The sequence below is a fragment of the Coturnix japonica genome, chromosome 12 (assembly GCF_054131305.1).
Source record: "Coturnix japonica strain WE chromosome 12, WE-NBRP24, whole genome shotgun sequence".
Classification (NCBI taxonomy): domain Eukaryota; kingdom Metazoa; phylum Chordata; class Aves; order Galliformes; family Phasianidae; genus Coturnix; species Coturnix japonica.
Genome location: NC_140674.1, coordinates 13,771,004 through 13,790,909, shown reverse-complemented (window position 1 = coordinate 13,790,909; position 19,906 = coordinate 13,771,004). Strand labels below are relative to the sequence as shown.

At 43.5% G+C, this 19,906-nt stretch overlaps 1 protein-coding gene across 8 annotated transcripts in view; it reads left to right on the top strand.

The window, feature by feature from the left end:
- Positions 1 to 11,381: 11,381 nt before the first annotated feature.
- TP63 (tumor protein p63) overlaps positions 11,382 to 19,906 on the top strand; it is a 113,049-nt gene continuing 104,524 nt past the window's right edge. The window contains exon 1 of one of the 8 annotated variants that reach the window (XM_085513613.1): positions 11,382 to 11,560. In XM_085513613.1, the coding sequence (XP_085369739.1) occupies positions 11,410 to 11,560 (151 nt within the window). In that variant the 5' untranslated portion in view covers positions 11,382 to 11,409. The remainder of the gene's footprint in view (positions 11,561 to 19,906) is intronic. The other 7 variants (XM_085513620.1, XM_085513619.1, XM_085513611.1 and 4 more) reach the window with 7 other exon arrangements.

Below are 19,906 nucleotides of genomic sequence, written 5' to 3'. Positions count from 1 at the left end.
AAACCCAATTAAGAATACAAATGAAAACTGCCATAAAATCTTAAAGTTCTACCAACAGTTTGCTTGTGTCTTCCAGCTTATATGAGAAAAACATTGCATGGAGAAGGGGGATGACTGTGTGATAGCTGTACCATGAATGTGTTCCAAAAGGTGTATTTTCCATATACTTTCTCTGAAACTTCTTAGTGACCTCTAGGCTGAGCAGGTTGCATGATGGCAGCTTTTGTGTGCTGTTGCAATTTGTCATTACTAGTGCTCTCCATCTCTTCCAGAATCAAAAAGCATTGCCCTGCGTTTTCTTTACCCCTAGTTCTCTTTTACTCCCAGTAGATTTCCTTTCTCAGCGTTGAACCTTTCATCATGAACCCCTGTTGGACCTTTCATTGCCACTGAGAGCAGTGTTGCCTCCTTCCCTGTTTCTAAAATACCTCCCCTTGCATTCCCACACTTACATCTGTCAAGGACACCAACAGGTGACACCTTCTTCCTCCCCATCACGTCAAGGCTAGAAAAGGCTGTGGCTAGCAGAACGCTTACAAACAAGGCCAGATTTGGTGACCAAAGTCCATGATGCATTTTTTTATTTATACCCATACACGCACACTTGTGCGTATGTTACAATGACTTCAGGGGACTGGAGGGGACTTTCCGCAAGGATTAGCTGAGTGTGCCTTCAACAAGGTAATACAACGATCTTGCCCCGGCGGCTGTGTGCTTAACTCAGGCCTTTTGTCACATATAAGCTGTTCTTTAAAAGAGCTTAGTGAGGTTAGCGAAAAATACTCTCTATGTGCCATGGCTCTTGCGATCCTAATGCAGTTAAAACCCTCACAGCAAAACGGGGCAGGTTTGTAATGGGTTCTTTGTTTGAAACTGTTGCTGTGTTTTTGCTGACAGTGCCGTGTTAGGGGAATGGTGTTTGCTAGTTGCCGTATATATGTGAAAAATGAGCCCTTGCCCCAAAGAGTGTACAGATGCAGATGTTGGGTGGGATCTGAAGGAGGGTGGAGGAGGTCCAGGGATGGAAAAGAATGCAGCTTGTTCCAAGAATACTTTTCTCCCTAAGGGCAATGTAACAGTCAATATGGCTGAACTGGGTCCTGGAGAGAAATGAAGAGGGAACACTCTGAACTTCCTTTGTGCACTATCCTTCCCTTTACAAACAGCCTCTTCTCCAGCTGGACCGGGTCTGTGTAAGCACGTGATAGTCCCATCGTAGATAATGCTGCTGGTGGGACAGGGAGCTGAAGGACCCGCTAATCCCTCTTTCTGTCAGATGCTGAGAAGAGCTAGCTCCTAGCTTATCTTCTTATATATTACTGATGTTCTCTTTCCATAACTCAGCTTTGGTATAGCATATTCTGCTCTATCCAAAGAGGCATCTCTTGCCCATACAGAGGTTTTGCATCTCTCGTTGATTCAAAGGCTACTTCTCTTGTGAGGTAGAGACTGAAATGGAGATGCCACAACGCTGTGAATAACCTCAAAACGTGCTGCGATATTCACCTAACTAACAATGGCCAATGGAATAGGTTGGAACTGTCTCTCAGACAGCTGGTGTGTAATATAGGGGTGTACTGTGCTTCTGTGGGAGGCTTTCATGCATTAGGTGGTACGCTTGCATTTGGGGATCCTTTATGAAGCATGAGAATACTGCCACTGACATAATGGGGCCATGTTTTGCTTTGATCCTGTATGCAGGCCTTTGAGTCTGAGCTATGTGCTATGAAAATAGCCAGTTGCCAAGCCAGAGGTTTGGTGCTGACCTATCCCTGAAACTGTCACAGATGTGGGGTAGAAATCTTGCTGGTTAGTAGTTTTGGGTGCAAGTAGAGGAGCCGGTTGTGTTGGTGCCCTAAACTGAGTTGAAAATGCTGTGGGAGCAGAATTTCTGAAGAAAACAAAACAAAAACCCAACCTTTAGCGTTCTAAAGGGCATGCTGCAGAGCTGCAGGACAGAGCTGGCACATGTAGGAATCAAAAGAACCAGAGAAAGTTAGACTTCTCCAAAGCACAGAGTTTCTGGTGCAGCAGGAGGTGAAGAAAGCAATAGTGTGCTTCTGTTCCATCCCAGTTTACTCACTAATCATTAATGCCCCCTCTTTTGGGATGTTGCCTGTTATAAGATAGAGAACATCTGAGCAGATCCCTGACATCAGTTTTCTCTAATTTGAGCATTGGTGCTGGAGCTGAACCCAAAGCAAGGACTTGCCATGGTGCAGACACAGGGAGCATGAACCTCGTCCTTTCCTTCACCTGTTCTTACCGCAGCTCCTTTCCTGAGCTATGCACAAACTGCGTTAATAAGCATGAGTGCAGGCAGCCAGTGAAATATAATTTATTAGAGTTACTGTACACATCCTGACCCCAGCATGTTTCTGCTCATCCCGAGAGCCAGCTGGTATTGGTAAATTATGACTTGACCTAACCACATTCAGTTAGTGTCTGCAGAAACACTTGAGGCTCTTCAACACTCATCCTTGCAAGAAACACCTGCATAGGGTGGCCAGGAAAGGTGAATGGCAAGAGCCTTGTCCTGCCCTAAAAACCCAGTGTACAGGAGAGGAGTGACTCAGCAGGTCGGCTGCTAACTGCACCTCCTCTGCCATGCTGAGTGGCTGTTTGCTTTCTTTCCTCCCTCTTTCCCCTGTCTCTGCATAGATGGAAAGGTAATATTTTCAAAGGTGCTTGACCCCAGCAGGGGCATGAAAATGTTTGGCCAAAGGACAGCATTCGAGGAATATTCTTCTAGTATCACCTATGCATGCAAAGTGGTGAAAATGAAATCTGGCCACATGCTTTACAGTGTTCAGTTCCATGTTGGTAGGGTTGAGTCACATGCCTGTTCTGACTGATGCCATCACACCCATAAGACACATGGCATGTTATTGCTTAGTGGCTTAGCAACATGCACCGTAGCCTGTGAGCTTCTCACCTTTGCCTTCCCTTTCAGGGCTAGTATTTAGCAAACAAAATTTGCAGTGCCATGGTTACCAGCCAGCAGAGGTTGGGACCTTTGAGCACCTTTGAGCATCCTGGGAGATACCAACAGCTTGTAATATTGTAGCATATTTGGGGATTTATTTGTTTGTTTGTTTGTTTTAGGGAGAAACATTTGAGGGAAGTTCTCAAGATTATACTGTGGGGTCTCACTTCAATGACAGCAGGAGCTTTCATATGCTGAGAGAGAATCAGGGAACTTATGTCAAAGCTTTCTGTTCCAGATGCTACCTCTGGCCAACAAACTGTAACATCCAGTGCTCATACAAAAAATTAAGGCGTTTATAAAGAGGTGAAGCAGTTCCAACAGAACTCCAGGAGGAACCCACCAAGTCAAGTACATGATGGTAAGAAACGTTCAAACTGACTTCAACCGAGGATGTGTGTATCCCAGATCCTGCCTCTGGATGTTCCCCAATCATTTGTGGTTTGGAGTATGTTTGAATACAGGACAAGTAGTGATGCTTTTTGCAGAGTATTTTGGTGTTTTCTTGATACTTGATAGCTGCAAATTCCCTGAATGTGTTTGGTCACCTTTCCCACCCATGTAAGCTGCTAGTAACTTAGCTACTCTTTCCTTGAGCTGATTCTGGCCTTTGGTTTCTAGCTTTCCATGTGATCACAGTGTCATTGTGCAGCAGGAACTTGCTTGCTTTTTTCTTTTTCTCCTTCCATCAGTCATCACAAATCCACCTTTGGATGTTAGAAACTTGTCCAACTCAAAGGAACTTTCAGAGAAATTGAATGTAGTTTAGTGGAAAATGCTGATATGCTGGAATATCTTACAGAACAAACCTGCTCTGTTCTGCCCCAGCAAGGTGCCCTGGTACACTGCTGAGTTTCTGGCTCCTGTTCCATGGCAGAAGTCAAGAGACTGTTGAATGCAGCCATGACGAATGCTGTGGGCTTACCACCACTCGTAGCTGTAATTAGGAAACCCAGTGCTTTTATGTGAATGAGATGGGGACAGTCCTTGTCCATGTCTAAGTGAAGGATTTATGTACCTGCCATTGTGAATGAGGAGGCTCATATGTATTATGTGGGATTTTAATGCACATCTGTACAGGCTTGCTAGACAAGGGAGTAAATGTGTGGTGATCCCCAAGCCTGCCCATGCTACTTGGGAGCTTTCCAAGGCAGCTTGAGGATAGTTATATGATATTTTCTGTACCTACACACCAGGAGTGTCAGACCCTCACTTTGAGGGATCCTTCATGCCCTATGGAAGCTGGCCAGCTCTGCACGGGTCAGGGACTCTGCAGGGTAATGAGATTTTCTCCTGCTGGGCCTTGCCAGCTCCTGCCTCCTCAGATTTTGCTAGGCAGATGCAGGGGGACCCTTGTGCCTGCATTGCCCTGGTAAGGTCCTGAGATCAGCCACTCTGAGCACAGAGGGAGAAGAACACATCATGCAGGAACAGGCTCAGTGCAGACAAGGGGACGCAGCAGTGCGGACCCGTGACAGCCTGCATGGGGAACATGGTGAAAGCAAAACAAATGGGATACACACGTCCCTTTGCCTTTGCTCTCAGGGATCCAGCAGCTGCTTGCTTTGACGGACGGATGGCGTTGCTGCCCAGGCACCTCCACGTATCCTGCTACTTCCCTCTCATCTTTCAGCTCGTGCTGTCATTCCCTGTGCTCCCTGGATGACCCTTTGCAGAAGCAGCCTTGGCAAAAAGCTAGTGCAGGCACTTGCAGTCCTTTGGGGTGTTAACAGACCTGCTGGCCCTCAGAGGCCTGTCACCCTTGCAGTTCACGCTTATTTGCTCGGTTGTTTTTTGTTTGTTTATTTGTTTGCTTTTTACAATGTCATTAAGGGATCTGCGAGATTGATCAGTAGAAAAGTGCACTGATGTTCTTGGTATGGTGTTCATCTAGCTGCTCCTCAGCAGCCATACGTTTTCAGGTTCCCTGCAGGTGGGCTGTTGGGAAGATTAGCAAGTTTTTCCTGCATATGGATTTGTAGCCCGTCCCCTTCTATGCTTGTATGAAGTCAAGCTCTGCACTAATTGAGATGCAAGGAGAGGTGATCTTCAAGGTTCCCAATTCACCGCATTAAAAATACCGTACCTTGCAAGGTTGGCAAACCCTGACATAGCAGAGGGCCAACTATGATGTGCCAGTAACATGTGCCACTATCCTTGCTTTACAAGTTTAGATTGTATTTCTTTTGCTTGTGTGTGCATATATGTATATATATAAGCATATATATACATATATATATTATTTTCTGTGAAGCTCTTTGTTTTCTGGGCAGAGGGTGCTTGGTCAAGAAGGTTATTTTCTAAGGTGAAGATGAGTTCTTTTCATATTTGCAATGAAAAATCCTACTAATAACTTACTGGCAGGCAATTTTTAAGAAACTTACAGGACATCTCCCATCACTGGAAAGGAATAACATCTACCTCTTAGGTGTTCACAGAGTACAAGATAAGGAGGAAAAATGTGCTTTAAAAGTGCTGTAACTGGCATGAAGACATTCACATCTATGTGCAAAATTTAGTGTTGTCTGCCTCTTCTCCCTGCTGGCCACTTACTGCTTCTTTAGCATCTTGGTAGAGTTCATAAGTAGTTGTCGTTTTTCCTCTTGTTATTTACTGCCTAATGTAGTCAGTGTTTCTAGAACAACTGATGATCTAAATCTAGCAGCCAAGTTTGCATCGTGTATGTCTACAGTCCTTCTGAGATAGAAATGAAGGGTGATCTTTGGATCAAAAACTGCAAAACTTCATGAAGCTCACAGTTGACTGCATCTAGCTAGGAGGAATTCTCCATATGTTGCTTAGGCTATACAAAGTGTGTTTTGTCCTCCTGTGACACTCAGGTAGTCCCCCCTGCAACACACTGCAGACAGCATACCCCTGAAAATGCTGGAAATACAGCTCTTTCCTTGACACGCCATGGCTCTTCCCATCCAAACAGCATTCTGAACTGTGCTGGGGTCAAGGTATGTGAGGCCAAGGCTAACAGAGGAAAAGGAAGCTCTCAAATGGAAAAGCAACTCTCATAAAACATCTCCTTTTGTCTCTGAAATCGAGTCCATTCATCTATTCTCGCCTCAAAATTTACCACCAAATTTCCTCCGTGAATATGAAGTCATGCTTCGCAAAGTTTGACAAATTCATTTTGTGTGAAATTATTCACCTACAGTTTGTTGGCCACGTTCCCACCCTGATGGCGGATCAGATGCTCTTCACCACAGCTATGGTTCTGACTCCACCACTCATCAGCTGCTCCCAGGAGTGTCTCCTTGGTCATTTGTTCGAAGAGCACAGCTTCTGTTCCCCAGCGAGCTGAATCCCACAACATTTTCATGATACCCACACAAACACTTTCAGGGTGACTGTGCCTCTCTGAAGAGTGTTTGTGACCTCCCCTTATGTTTCTCCAGGGACTTTCACAAATGAAAACAAAAATGAGGTCATTTTATTCATTTATTTTTTGTAAGGAGGGATGCTCTTCAATAGACGTAGAGTGAATGTGCTTGAAGCAAAAATGTTCCATGAAAAAGTATTTATCCAAGAGCATTGATTTCCTGCTTACTGTGTTAAATGTAGCTACCTAGGAAAACAAGAACTGTTTTTCAACCAGTTCACCTCTCTATCTAATACAAATAGAAGACAGTCTAAGAGCAAGCCATCCTACCTCTAGATGCAGAAGTTATTTACAAACTACACAGACAGACTTGTGCTTTACAGTGGGTTGATTTTTGGGGATGTTATTTCTCAGAAATCTTCCCTGGCCCAGTGAAATGTGGTACAAGCACTCTTCACGTTCATGTCCTTGACACGTAAAAGCTGCACATGTCCATGAAAGCAGTTATATTGATGTCAGTTGAGCTGCTTGAGTTAGCAAGTGTGTTCTTATGGACTTGGTGAGGTCAAGCCTGCCTTTTTTTGTGTGCCAGAAAGATAATAGTCACTGTTCATGTTACAGAATTTTAATAATAGTCATTGCTGTATCTTAACAGCATGTACATGGAAATCTTCCATGTACTAAATTACTTTTAGCATGAGAGGAAGAAAAGCCAAACTGCATTTGACTAGGACCAGGATATGATCTCTTGCTCCATGTCGGGTGATGCGCAATAGCTTATTGCATAATAGCACTGTTATCATGTACCTGAGCATCATGTCCTGACCAGTGTGGGAGAAATACGGGAAGAAGACCATCTAACTTCCTGTCATGCTTGTATGATTGTATCATCACAATAGCTGAAAAAACCTTCCTGAAGGTATTTTTCCTCAAAACTTCGTTCTAGCAGAAAAATGGTAAGTCCAATCTTAAGCGCCTCTGGTTTGAAAAGCAGCCTATCTCAAGGCAGGGAGCGGAGCAATTACAAACATTCTCCAAGCACCAGGCCACCTCTCCAGAAAGTCAGAAGTCGAAGTGTTGTCCTTGGTGCCCTCCCCATTGGTTTTAATGTAGCATCCTCTCAAAATGAGACAGACCTCCACCTATGCTCTCATGTGCCCTTTGTGCTGGGATCACAGCCTGGGATATTTTTGTAAATTATGTAATGACCAAACTGAAAAGATAGTCTTTCTAGGGTTACTCCTGAAGGCAGGACATGCCTCCAGGGCAAAGTATCCTAGCATCTTTACTCCCTCTGGAAGCATGATTGGTTGCAGCATTTTGCCCCTATACCCAATGAGATGGGCTGCAGGGCTCAAGCTAGCAGTATCTTGGTGATATGAGCCCCCATGGGGTTTATGTCATACCTATATTTCAGAAGTTACAGAACGTGAAAGATATTATTACCTTAGAAGCATGTTGCAGAGCCAGCTCCTCTGGCCTAACGACACCTTCTTTTTAAAGGTTTCTGTGTAATGCAAATTTTAAATAAGGGTTGTGGACTGGTTCTTATTAGAAGTAATATGAATTCCCTGTGCTGCATTGCATAGAGAGTGGAACATCAGTGAACTGACCCCAGGAGGAGTTCAGTGTATATGTAAAGCTGAGATGTGGTTTGGGGAAGCACAGTGTTGGTAAGGTGATAATATAAGCAATCTTATGTTAACAGTTACATTCACAATCTCCCTTCTTTAACTGAAAGGAAATGGAAATTATGCTGGGATGTGAATACTGCCATATGGATTCTACTGATACATACATGTTAACTAAACACTTTGTTCAGGTATTCTGGTGCTGGCAGTAGAATCTTGTCAGTGTTTGAGGGGCCAGGAAAAATATTTGCCATTTCCTAGTGGGGAAAAAAAAATAGATTATTTGGTTCCTAAACATTTTGTGATATCCAATTCCACAGAATTATTAGTGAACTTGGAGTGGATCTAAATAAGGGGATTAAGGTTGACATGGGGTAGATTAGACTAGAAGAATATCTAAGAATTTTCTGCTCATTTAAGTTTACGCTTTACTGTTTGAATTTCTGGATTCCTTTAATCAATCTCTAGCTGGTTAACCAAAACATTTCAATCAGAAGCAATGTGTTTGCTTTCCACATCTTCTGTTCAATGAAAGCACTCTAACTTTCTGCATCCTAGAAAGGCTGAAATCTCTTAAAGTAATATATAATAATAATATATATGAAAATAATAATATTCTTTTACAGACTGTAAAAATTGCTGGTGTCCAGAAAGCCGTGGTTTCAGCAGTTCTGGATCATGCTGAGTGAAAGCTGCTGCCCTCTCCTGGAAGGAATGCCAGAGCTCTGGGTAGGTCTACAAGCATCAGTTCCTCAGTCTGCAACTTGGAGGAACATTTCAACATGACTGGAGCATTTAGGACTAGAGCATATAACTTGACAAATCTGGTCCCAGCAGTGTGTTTGTAAGCAGCAAAATGTAACCAGATATGGGACTGAGCACTGAGAAATGAAATAATGAAATTCTATGAACAGCTGGAATAGCTGGAATAGCAAAGCAACTCTAATCACGCTTTTTCATTTAATAAATGTGCTCAAGTAGCAGTATCTTCTATTTTGAGGAATGGAGAAATCTGGAGGTGTATCTCATCTCCCGAGTGCAATGCCAAGAAATTGCTGCAGAATGATTCAAAACCTATTATTGTCTGTGCATGGAGTAGTCTTCATTGTTCCCCCTGCCTTGAAAAGCCAGCAAAATGACTCACTATATCACCTCTACTTAAGAAACGGGATGACCACAATACGAATTTAAGCAGAGGATGAAATGAGGGCAAAGTTCTCAGTCACGACTCTGGATTAGCAGAAGTTTCACTGTGTAAAGTGAACAAGGCAAAAGAACTGAAAGATTCATACATGTAGGTGAATGTCTGTCTTAAAGTACCAAAAATATGTTTTGTTTTAAAGGTAGGATACTGGAGAGATCAAGCAGTAAGCCAAGAAGCAAAGCTGGGGCATCTTGAAGAGTTAACCTGAAGTTCATCTGGGAAATGATCTCACTTTTACAGAGTGGAGCACCCACAGATGCCTGTCCTTTACATAAGGAATAGGGAGCATCCTCTTGCAGGTGATGTGAAACCTGGCTTTGGAAGTGGAAAGCTGTTACAGTATTTATCAAAAGAAAGAAAATGGGAGCAATGTTAGAGAGTTCTACTTTCAGTCCAAAACATTTTCTACAAGTCTCTGTTTTGTTGTGATGTTTTCTTGCCTGTTTCTTTTCTCTGTGTTTTAGTCTCACTGTAAAACTGGTTGAACTATACATTATAGCCCAGACTTTCTGTGCCTGACAGGCAATTCCACATCTCTCTCCTGCTACGGGTCATCTAATTTAGAGGGATGGTGGGCAGAAGTGACTGCTGCAAGATGACACTAATTTGAAGGTCCTACAAGGGTCACCAGTTGTGACCAAAGACTTGTGAAGTTTTGTAGGTTTTGAGGAACAGAACAATAGAAGCTCCAAAGTGTGTTTTTGCTTTCCCTCTCCTGACTTCATTTACTTGCTCATTAAATTCTGAAGCATGTAGCTACACCCATACAAAATTACTACATTTCGTAACCTTTAATTGATTTGCGTATTTATGGGGAAACTGGTATTTCGGGACTATCCAACTGTGCCATCACTATCACCTTTCCATGGGTCTCTGTGTGCTTGGTTGCTGCAAAGAAATCCTGATGTATGTCTGCCTGGCACACACCTGGAAGCTCCGTGGGTAGAATTCTTCACTGCAGGTTACTAATACTGAAATCAGGAGAGCCCTTATTTGTAGATGGGGCAGATATTCATTGCAGCATGCCTTGCTCTGTTTGCTTAGGTTGGGTGTTGGTATTCCAGCCAAGATTTTGAAACACATCAGTGTGCTGCATGCTGCTAATGATGATCCTTTTCCATACCATTAGGAAAGGCAGAGACACTGCTGGCATGGACAGGTATGAAAACAGTTACTGACATGGGTCTAATTGCTCCCTCTGGGATTTTCAGCAGTTGTAAATCCAGAGATGCAGTCCATGTCTGTGTGAACTGAGAAGAAGGTGAGGGTCCTCACAACTCCATGTCTGTCTCAAGAGCACTATGGCTGAAAATCCACTTCAGTGGACCCAGCCACAGAACTGCAGGATGGTTTCTTGCCATACACAGCTGTGTGTGACATTTCTGCTTCACTCACTTTGTTGATCACATTTTAAACTTTTCCTCCTAATTGTTGAGGCTGGAAAGCCTTGCAGATAATATGTAGACCATGAAGAGTGATCATTCAATGTCTTTTCTACATCTAATGTCCCTGCGGTTCTGGTCTTGGTTACACAGGTCATCCTGCTGGCATGAATACTATTGCTTCAGGCTTGAGTGTTGCAAGTACAAATCTTACCCTAAATAAATAGTGATGGAGAATAGCCAGGACAAGCACCATCTAACGCAGAGCACTGAGTTGCTGGGTTATGTATCTCTAAACTGAGGAGTCAGCTCCAGCTGCAGCTGAGAGCTCTGCAGTGGCTCAAAGGGGATGGTGAGAATTTGCTAGTGAACCACCAAAGCCATCTTCAAAAAGCCTAGTGTTCCCAGGGAGAATGTAGTCACAGTCCTGTGCCCTGTTACCAGCAGGCATTTAGAAGACAGGATGAGAGTGAAGGCTTGCATAGGGCAAGTGCAGCATGTTGGGTGATAACTACATAATGGTAGTGGGCCCAACCATGGCTCCAAATGTCAGCTTTGGGAACTGGTGTCCAGCCACACTGCAGCATTGGCAGGCCAACCAGAGCAGGCAGGAGGCTAGCTAAGGAGCTGAGGCTGCATGACACAGCAGTGAGGAGAAGCAGCTGCAGCCCAGAGGCACCTGAGGTCATTTTGTGGAGACCAAGATTTACTGAGGCTTTCACATAAGGCTGGTTTGGAACAAGCTAAGGGCAGTACATGACCGTAACATGACCTGCCCTTCTTAACCCAAGAGACTGAATCCTTATTAAATTTTCTAGGTCTGGTGGAAAACACTGTTCTTCAGGGGCTAGAGCTTGTGCAAGGTTGCTTTGTGGATGGCCATTGCACAAAAAGGATTCGTTTATGAAACACCCTGCCCATGGGTGTTGAAAAAAGGTGTTTGCCTGAAGTGGTTTGTGGCACCACAGCTGGAGTTATCAGATGGGGATGTGCTCACAGACACTAACTCAACAAAATGGACCAGAGGTGAGCAAAAGACTCTTTTCTTGAAAGCATTTCCAGTGTTCCAGCTTTCCTCCTTTTTTTTTTTTTCTTTTTTTTTTTCTTTTTTCTTCTGTTTTTGGTCTTGTATCATTGCCATTTCTCTCATTGTCCAAGTATCTCTATGAGCCCCACTGTGAAATTAGGCTGGTTGTGCAAGAATCCCATTTCATTCCATCTGATCTGTGGCCTTCAGAGGGGTCAGGTTGAATAAGGCCAGGGGTGCTGGCTCCTCCCTGGCAGCTGGCACACTGTCTGGAGCCTATTACTGCAGTAGAAGCCATCACACACCCTTTCCCTTGAGAAAAATGACCTCAGGCCAAGGCATCATCTCCGTGTTATCGCCAGCTAATTGCAGGACATCCTGGGGAAGATGGTGGCATTTGCACCTTTGATCTCCATGGTGCAAGGTTGGGTTTTCTCTTCTGCACGCTCTAAGAGAGTGTAGGTGTTTGCTTTAGGCTACGATGACATGAGAAATACCTCTGTGAGGCGAGGCTTGGGTGTATTGGGGCGTGACTCAGAGGAAGTCAATGTACAGGGATTTGTTTTGTGTGCAAGAGATCTATTCGCTTTAGTTACCAGCATGGGTGTAATTAACTTTTCTTTTTTACATTTTATTATTTTGATTATTAATCATGACTTAAGAATGGCTGTGCCTACGAAGTTTTCATATGCACGTTCAAAGAATCTGAGATTTATAGCATCAAGGGTTGGCTCCAGGGAGCATGATGGCAGTTCACTGCACTCTCATGAGGGACCAGTACAAATAAGAGGCTGATAGCTTGGGGTGGGATATCTTGCTTTAGAGTGGTTAGTGAAGGACGTACTTAAAATTGACCTGCAAGAAGTGTTGCCAAGAAAACTTAGGAGACATCAGCATAAGCACAACAAGTTGCAAAGAAAATGAAGCTGCTGTGTGTACTGTGTCAGATTTCCTCGCTTTTAGAACTGGACCTCTTATTCTCAGCTTTGATTTAACTGACATCAGATTAAATTAGTTATATTTCTTACATGGAGTAAGGATTGCACTGAATTAATTCAAGTTTGCATTGCCCTTGGCCTTGATTTTAGCTATCCAGAATCAGCAGATAAAGGCTATTTTTGTTTGTGTTCTGTTTTGATTCTGCTTGTGTGCTGGTAGAGTTGCTGTGGTTTGTGTAAGACAGACTTAAGTGAGCAGAAAGCACAAGGACCACATGGTCCTGCTGCAGGAAAGCTCTTTTTGTCACTGTCCTGATACATTCTGCAGTAAGATTGCCTCTCTAACAGATCAGTTTATGCCCAAACAACTCAGATAACAGGTTATATAGTTCCTACAAATTAACTTGAGAGAAATATAACTTCAGAGTGAATGATGATCACTTTCCAAGAAGGAGAGGGTGGATTGAGGTGGGAGGCACGTGAATCACGGTGTGCTGATTTCAGACAAAAATTGATATGTCCAGAGGTGAGGCAAGGGAAGCAGGTGAGACAGTTTGTGATAATCAAGCCAGGAAATGTTGACATGATCTCTTAGAGCCTGTGATGTTATAATAGTCAGGTTCAGAGCATTTGTCTTTCTATGGCATTGACCAAATTCCTCCATTATCAACTTAGGTTGTCTTGCTACCATTTCTACTGGAAAACATCTTTTAAGAAGAGTGTTTCCATGCCCAGTTTTCCTCCGAATAGTCAGCTCCAGGTCCTGATATGTAGCCAATACATTCACATGGCTAGCAAAGTAGAACTGGGGAGGAAAGAACATTTGAATCAGTTGGGTAACTCTACAATATGTTTAGAAAGTAGGTTTAAAATGAAAATTTGTGGTTGGCTTGGAAATTTATCTTCAGTTATGTTTGAGCTAAGAAAGGCAAGGGAAGGAGAGAGAAGAGTGGAACCAGGTGGTTTTGCCATGGGAGGAACCAGGTGGCATTGCCACCGTAGGGCATAAAATAGGGATCTGTCAACAGGCAAGAGAGCTATAGGCAAGAAACGTGCCACTTCAGCATGTTACTCCTGCCCAGAAATGAAGTGACTGGGTGTGCACCACAGTGCCTGGAAATGTGGCCTCATGGTTTCTGAATCAGAGCTGTTCCGTGCGCCATCAGCACAGAAGTATCTGAGCTGCCCTCATCAATAGTGATAATCCAAGGCTGCCATGTGCATGGCCTTCTCAGGAGTCTCTGTGTCTCAGTGTTTTGGGGGAACTGCAGTCTCAGTCAAGCCTGGATGGCTACAGGTCTCCTTCTAGGGCATCAATTAATCAGAATAAGGATCCTCTATTTTCTTATTGTTGTTGCTGAAAGAGTGTGCCGTTTTTTCTGTTATGCAAGGCTGCATATGGAAAAGGAAGAAACAACAAAACTCTCCTACCAGGAACAGGAAAGGCTGGTAGTGATAAGTGTCAGGCATGGTGAAGAGCAAGAGAGCTTCCAAGGTCTTCTCTTACAGTTTGTCAAATCCCTGACTGGCTTTTCTACAACTCGTTCCTTGTACCTTATAAATAATACTTAAGTCAACACAGACAATTGTGGCTACTGGTAAAAACCACAGAGTGCAGTTAAACACAATGGAAATGACTTATTCCATCATTTGTTTCTGCTTTGGAACAAGTGAAAAATTTTCTGAAAAGAAGTGAGTCATTTTATTTTTCATCCATCTTGGCTTTTGTCTGCGCAACAAAGTGTCCTTTTTGTGTACAGTTGTGGTCTTAACATTTTTGTTGCTTTTTATTTATTTACTTATTCTCTTTTGCTTTGCTTTCTTGGTTTAGGGTTGTCTCCCAGTGACAACTGCTAGCACCACAGAGCTAGAACCTGGTAAAAGAAAAGAAAACCGCCATGCCTTTGGGGAAATGACTCTGCTACCTTGCCAAGAAACATGTTTGGCAAGTTTATAAGCCAAGGTGGAGCTGAAGTTCCCTGAGCCCTTCTGCCCTCTTTGAAAGATGTCAGGTGGGAACCTCAGCAAACCTAATATCTTGAGTAGCATCTCCAGGGTTGGGCAAACTGGTTCAGGTAGAAAAAATTGCAGCTTGTACTGAACCTTTGCCCACTTCTTGATAGGCTCAGCATGAATGGTATCTTCTTCCACCTCACAAACTCAAGCCTGGCACATGCCTGTCCTCAGAACTGAACTTTCATAGATGATGTGAAAAGTATGGCTGATATCTTAAAATCTTTCCCTTGCATGTCTGCACCTCTACCCTCCCTTGAGGTTAATTGTTTGAACATCAGCCAGTATTTACTCCATGCATGTTAATCTTGGACTGGTGTGGGCTTCAGGCCTCCACTGGAGCATTGCTCCCCACAGGGCCACAAACCAATGCATCCCTTTGGCTTTGCTAAGAGTGTGTTAGGAAGTAGGGGCTGTGGGGAGGCATGTGGTTAGCCTAAGCAGCCACTTGTCATTTCTGGAGAGTCTTCGTGGTTTTTAGGAGGAAAGCAATTGAATGGTCTTCCTCTGAGTTGACTTAAAAAAAATTAGACTGGGGACCTGAGTGGAGAGAGTTGGAGTGGTTGATTTTTAACCTTAAGGCAATCTTGGTAATTATAGCTCTGTAGACAACTGATCTTTGCAGAGTAAGGTATCTCTAACATTTCCAGTTGTATTAGCCACAACTCAGTGCTGAAAGGGTGACCAGGCATTCACCCAGCCCTCATGCCAGCTGCTCTAGGGAAGAAAAACAATTAGCCTGACTTTGTAAAAGGATGTTTGACCTTTTATGGAAGGACTTGACCTCCTAAGATGTGTTCCATGGCATGGGAAGCATATGTTGACCCACCTGTATAAAAAGCTATGCTCAAGGAGTCCCACTGGAGAAGTAGCTGAAGGACATCTATGTTAGATAGGGAAGGAATAGTTACAAGAGAATTGAAAGAAGGCTTAGACGAAGAAAAAGAGGCAGAATAATTCAACATATTTTCTGGCATAATGTTTTCTGATACTTATCTCTTTTGTATTAAAAAGAAACTGAGGGGTGAAGAGCAAGGATATGTACTACAACCCTGAAATATGAGGTGGCCTTTAGACTGGAGATATCTGTATCCATTTTTTCCTGTCAACCACAGGATGACATCAATATGGGTAGTAGGGATTTTGGTTTAAGGTAGTTCAAAATCTAGGGTGTTCCAGCTGGTTGGGTTATCCAGAAACTGCAGCTGAGTCTGTAGACTCCTGTTGCCTCTACAAAGGGGAGCAAGGGTATCACTTTCTAACTGTTCAAGCTAATAGCATCAGCAGTTTTTCTGGGCTGGAAATCAGATAATGCAGCAATACTCCTCTGGCCTAAATCTCAGCTCAGAAGATACTTCTAGGATTTTTCATGCAGTTGATACCCTGTTGCACATCTTTGTAAAACAGAGGGCCTTCTGTTTATGTTTTTGCTTGAAAATGACAGGGGTTGGCAGGTTATCTGAATACACTATCTCTGTCTATATTTGCCTACTTCCAAATCTGTTTACACTATAAAAGTGTCAATATTTTTTCCATGTAAGGTGATATAAGCAATTGCCTGGCTGTTGACTCAACTGAGGATTACTAATTTCAATAGCTAGTTAACACATCAGCTTACATTCCAGGTAGAAGTGTGGTGCCTGTTACTTCTGGGAAGCTAACAGTGCAAGCTGCCTGGAGCCCAGGGCTAAGCCAGGGCAGAGCACTGATATGCTCCCTTTGGGCAGGGCCTCCAGCTGCCCAGCAAACAAGCTGGGCTGGTGGGGGATGCTCTATTTGGAGTCTTCCTCTAGTTCTTTGGGCATCAATTTCCTGAAATTTACCCACCATTTAATCTGTGGTGGGTAGCTGCTGGATTTCCTTTCCTCTTCCTAATATGATATTATTAAACTTGTCCCTCTAACTCACATCTAATGCAGTGAGAGCAGCAGGGCAGGCTTTGTGTAGGTTTGTCAAGGTGTTTGCAGGGGACTTCTAAGCCCAAATCCAACCTATAGAGTTCATAATTGAAATCCTTTTGTTATGTGGTAGCTGTGGAGTGCCTTTAGGATCCATCTTGTGCTGAGCTTTGTCTTGCTCCAAACAAACAGATATTGAGTCTGAATGTGTACAGTCTATGGGAGACCTGTGCCAGCTCAGTAGTGCTAGTACACTCATTTAAACATCTTTGAAATACAGGAAGTGGTTTAGTAGAAATCCATCCTCTCCATTTACCTCTAACTTAAAATACTCTTGAGATGGTCATGAGAATTTAGCACAGCCTGTCTGTATTTATCTACCTCTCCTTTGCTTTTTCATTCGTTCTTCAGTTATCCTGTAAAACACTGTCTATGCTTTTAGGCACAAGTGTGTTGTTTTCTGTTTTGTCTTGTTTCCCAGCTTTACTAATCCCCTTCTTTTGAACAGATGAGATTTACAGTCCATTTTTTTTCTAAAGGAAATAATGTCCCACAGAGGTCTGCCCTAGGGTTGGAGGAGCTGCATGAGTGCTCTTCATTACGTTAGAAATGAGTGTTGATTAAGCTCTGCTGGAGTTAATTTACTTGTATCTCCTTGTAACAATAGAATAGATTTTTATTTATGTACTCGTTTTTTTCAGTTTTATTGTGTATATAGATAAAATGAGGTCAGAATACAAATAGAAGATGTCAGGATATGGGAAGATGTCCACCTTAGCAGTCTGCGCACACGTTCATGCTCTGTTGGCATTTAGGTTGGCATGAAATGGCTCTCATCTAATGAATGTTTTTGTCAGCTTCTGTGGAAAATATCCTAAACTTGTCAAGCCTATTCATATTCTCTGTCAATGCCAGGGGCATCCATTGTACCCATAAAGCATCTGTTTCATTGTCCAATTACCCATTGGAATGCAGTAATAAGTGAAAAGCAGCACTGGGGGGACAAAGCCAAAGTTCAGGTTTTGGAATCCATACGTTATTGATTGGACTAGATTAACTTAGTGGTGTTTTTCAAACCTTTATGATTCCACGGTTATCAAAAACTGTCAGCCTCAGTGATTCACTGCATCTCTTGGGCTTAACATAGATGGACAAGGCAAAGAATGGGACAAAGAAAACCTCGACCTTATTTTTCTGATAAGGACCTATAGTACATTTTCAGTAACGCTTCTGAAGCTGTGTTGGAGACTGCAGCCAGTGCAGCTGTAAATGCGAGAGCATCCCTCCTCACCCTCCTCCAGAGCTGAGGACAGCTCAATGTTGTGTGGGAAGGAGGGCTGTGCAGCAGCCCCAGAAAAGGCTTCTTGGATCCTCTGAGTCTGTCCAAAGATGGGAGCCATCACCTCCTGCTGACTCACCCTAAGCTTATTTTGACTAAAACCTTGATAGTTTGAACAGATCATTTCTCTTTCAGTGATGAAAAGGTTACTCTCTGGGCCAGCTGGGGAGAGGGAGTGCTCTGAACCTTCTTGACAAGAGCAAGAATCTCCCTGCTTATCTCACTCGAAATCATCTATTTCACATTCATCATCTGAATTCAATTAAAAATAACCTGCAGCTGTAATTGTTAAGGGCTGTTTTTAACTGAGCACCCTTCATCCCAGAGACGCTGGGATTTTCCCCCCTGCAGTTTCAAGAGCAGGTGGTCAGTGGGAAATTCCTGCAAGCTCCTTTGTGTGGGGTTGCTCTTGGGGGCTAGTCACAGCAGATCAGATGTGACTTTGCGTTCATCTCTATGGAACTGAAGGCTGATTTACTATCCCCCCCCCCCCCATTTCTATCAATGCGCAGGCAAAGCTGTGTGAAATGTGGAGCTATAGGATGCAGATCTGTTCTTAGGTTTTCACAGTGTGTACGCTGTATAAGAGCATCATCTCATGATCAGCTGCAGGGAAGCTCGTGTGATCTGTTCTATGGTGTGGTGGTGGTCTGTGACACAGAACTGTTTTATTTCACTTCAAATGCGCACCATAAGTTCCCTGAAACGTTTGTGTGACTTAGCTTGGTTTGTATCATAAAACAATTAGAAATGAATGTGTTTGGAGAGCGTTTAAGCACTAATTCATCATCCTTCTCTTTTTTGTTAATGGGAAGTTTCCTGTTAAGAGCTGGGTGAGGCACAGCCTTGCAGAAACGTTCATAAGAGCGTGAGAGATCCTTGCTTTTGTTCCTGTGGTGTGGGAAGTCTGAATTCTGGGCAGCAGAACCTCAGGGTGAACTGCAAAATGCACTCATCCACTGCAGAGACGTAACTTTATTGCAGGGGAGCAGAGGGCCCTGATTTGCCTCAAATTATCTTCACTTTTCTATCCTCTTGTTCCTGTTACCAGCAACCCTGGTAAAATTTCCTATGCATTTTTTCCTTTTTAATTAGGTTGAATATTTGTGGAAAGCTGAAGCCTCGGTGGTTTAGCTCTCCTCTCTGACTAATAGCAGAGAAAAATGTTAAAACTTGTTACTCTCTTTTTACTCAACTTGGCACGTAAGAAGTAGTAGTTTACCCAGAGAAAATTTGGAATAGAAACTCTCTTGATTTCACACAAAGGCTTTGAGTGTTGTGGTGAAAATGGCTTTTGATTAGACGAAGTCAAAAGCCCTTGAAATCCTCATATGTGCAGTGTAAGAAGTGGAATCCTTCTCTTCCAGCTTGTCATCGCTGCATAAATTTGAGCTCTGGGTACTTCTTTGAAAAAGCTTTAGATCCAGTTCAGCTTCTGGGGCACATGAGGCAGGACAGCTTCTGCACCGCTGGTTTACTAGGGCAACAGGGTGGCCTTTTTCTGATTGATGGGTCAACCCAAAGTCTGCTGTGCATCTCTCGCCCTATTTAAATAGGCACCTTCAATGACAAGTTCTGTCCTTTCTCTCCCCCCCCCCAGCTGGGGCTGTGCTCTGCACACTCACTAATTTTGTGGCTTGAGAAGCTGTATTTCTGCTTCAGCAGAGGAATTCAGCCTCCTCCTTTCCCTGCCTGCTCTTCCCTTAATGCAACCAACCATACTGAGTTGAAAAGATACTTGGCATCCAAACTAACACACCCATGCTGTACTTCATCCAACTTTACATCTCCAGAGCAACTAATTCTGCAGCCCACTGATGACTTTTCAGTAGCAGTGCAGGGGTATCTCTGGGGCTGGGGTACAAGGTGTGTATCTGTTCCCTGGAGTTCAGCTCTCGTTCAGATGTCCCTCCCTCCAAAAGCACTGCTGGTAAGTTTCACTGCAGTGCTTCTGAAGTGTTTGCAATCAGTGCTGCACTGCAGCTGAAGCCAGCACCTGTGTGCTGGGGAAGCTTTGCTAACCCACGTGCTGCTGGGCAGCTCTTCCTTTGCAGGTTGTGAGCTCAGTGTTGCTTCCTTCTGCAGCAAACTCACCAGCACCGTTTCCCACTCATACCAGTGGGAAAGAAAGGCTTGTAAAATGAATTAATTCCCAGG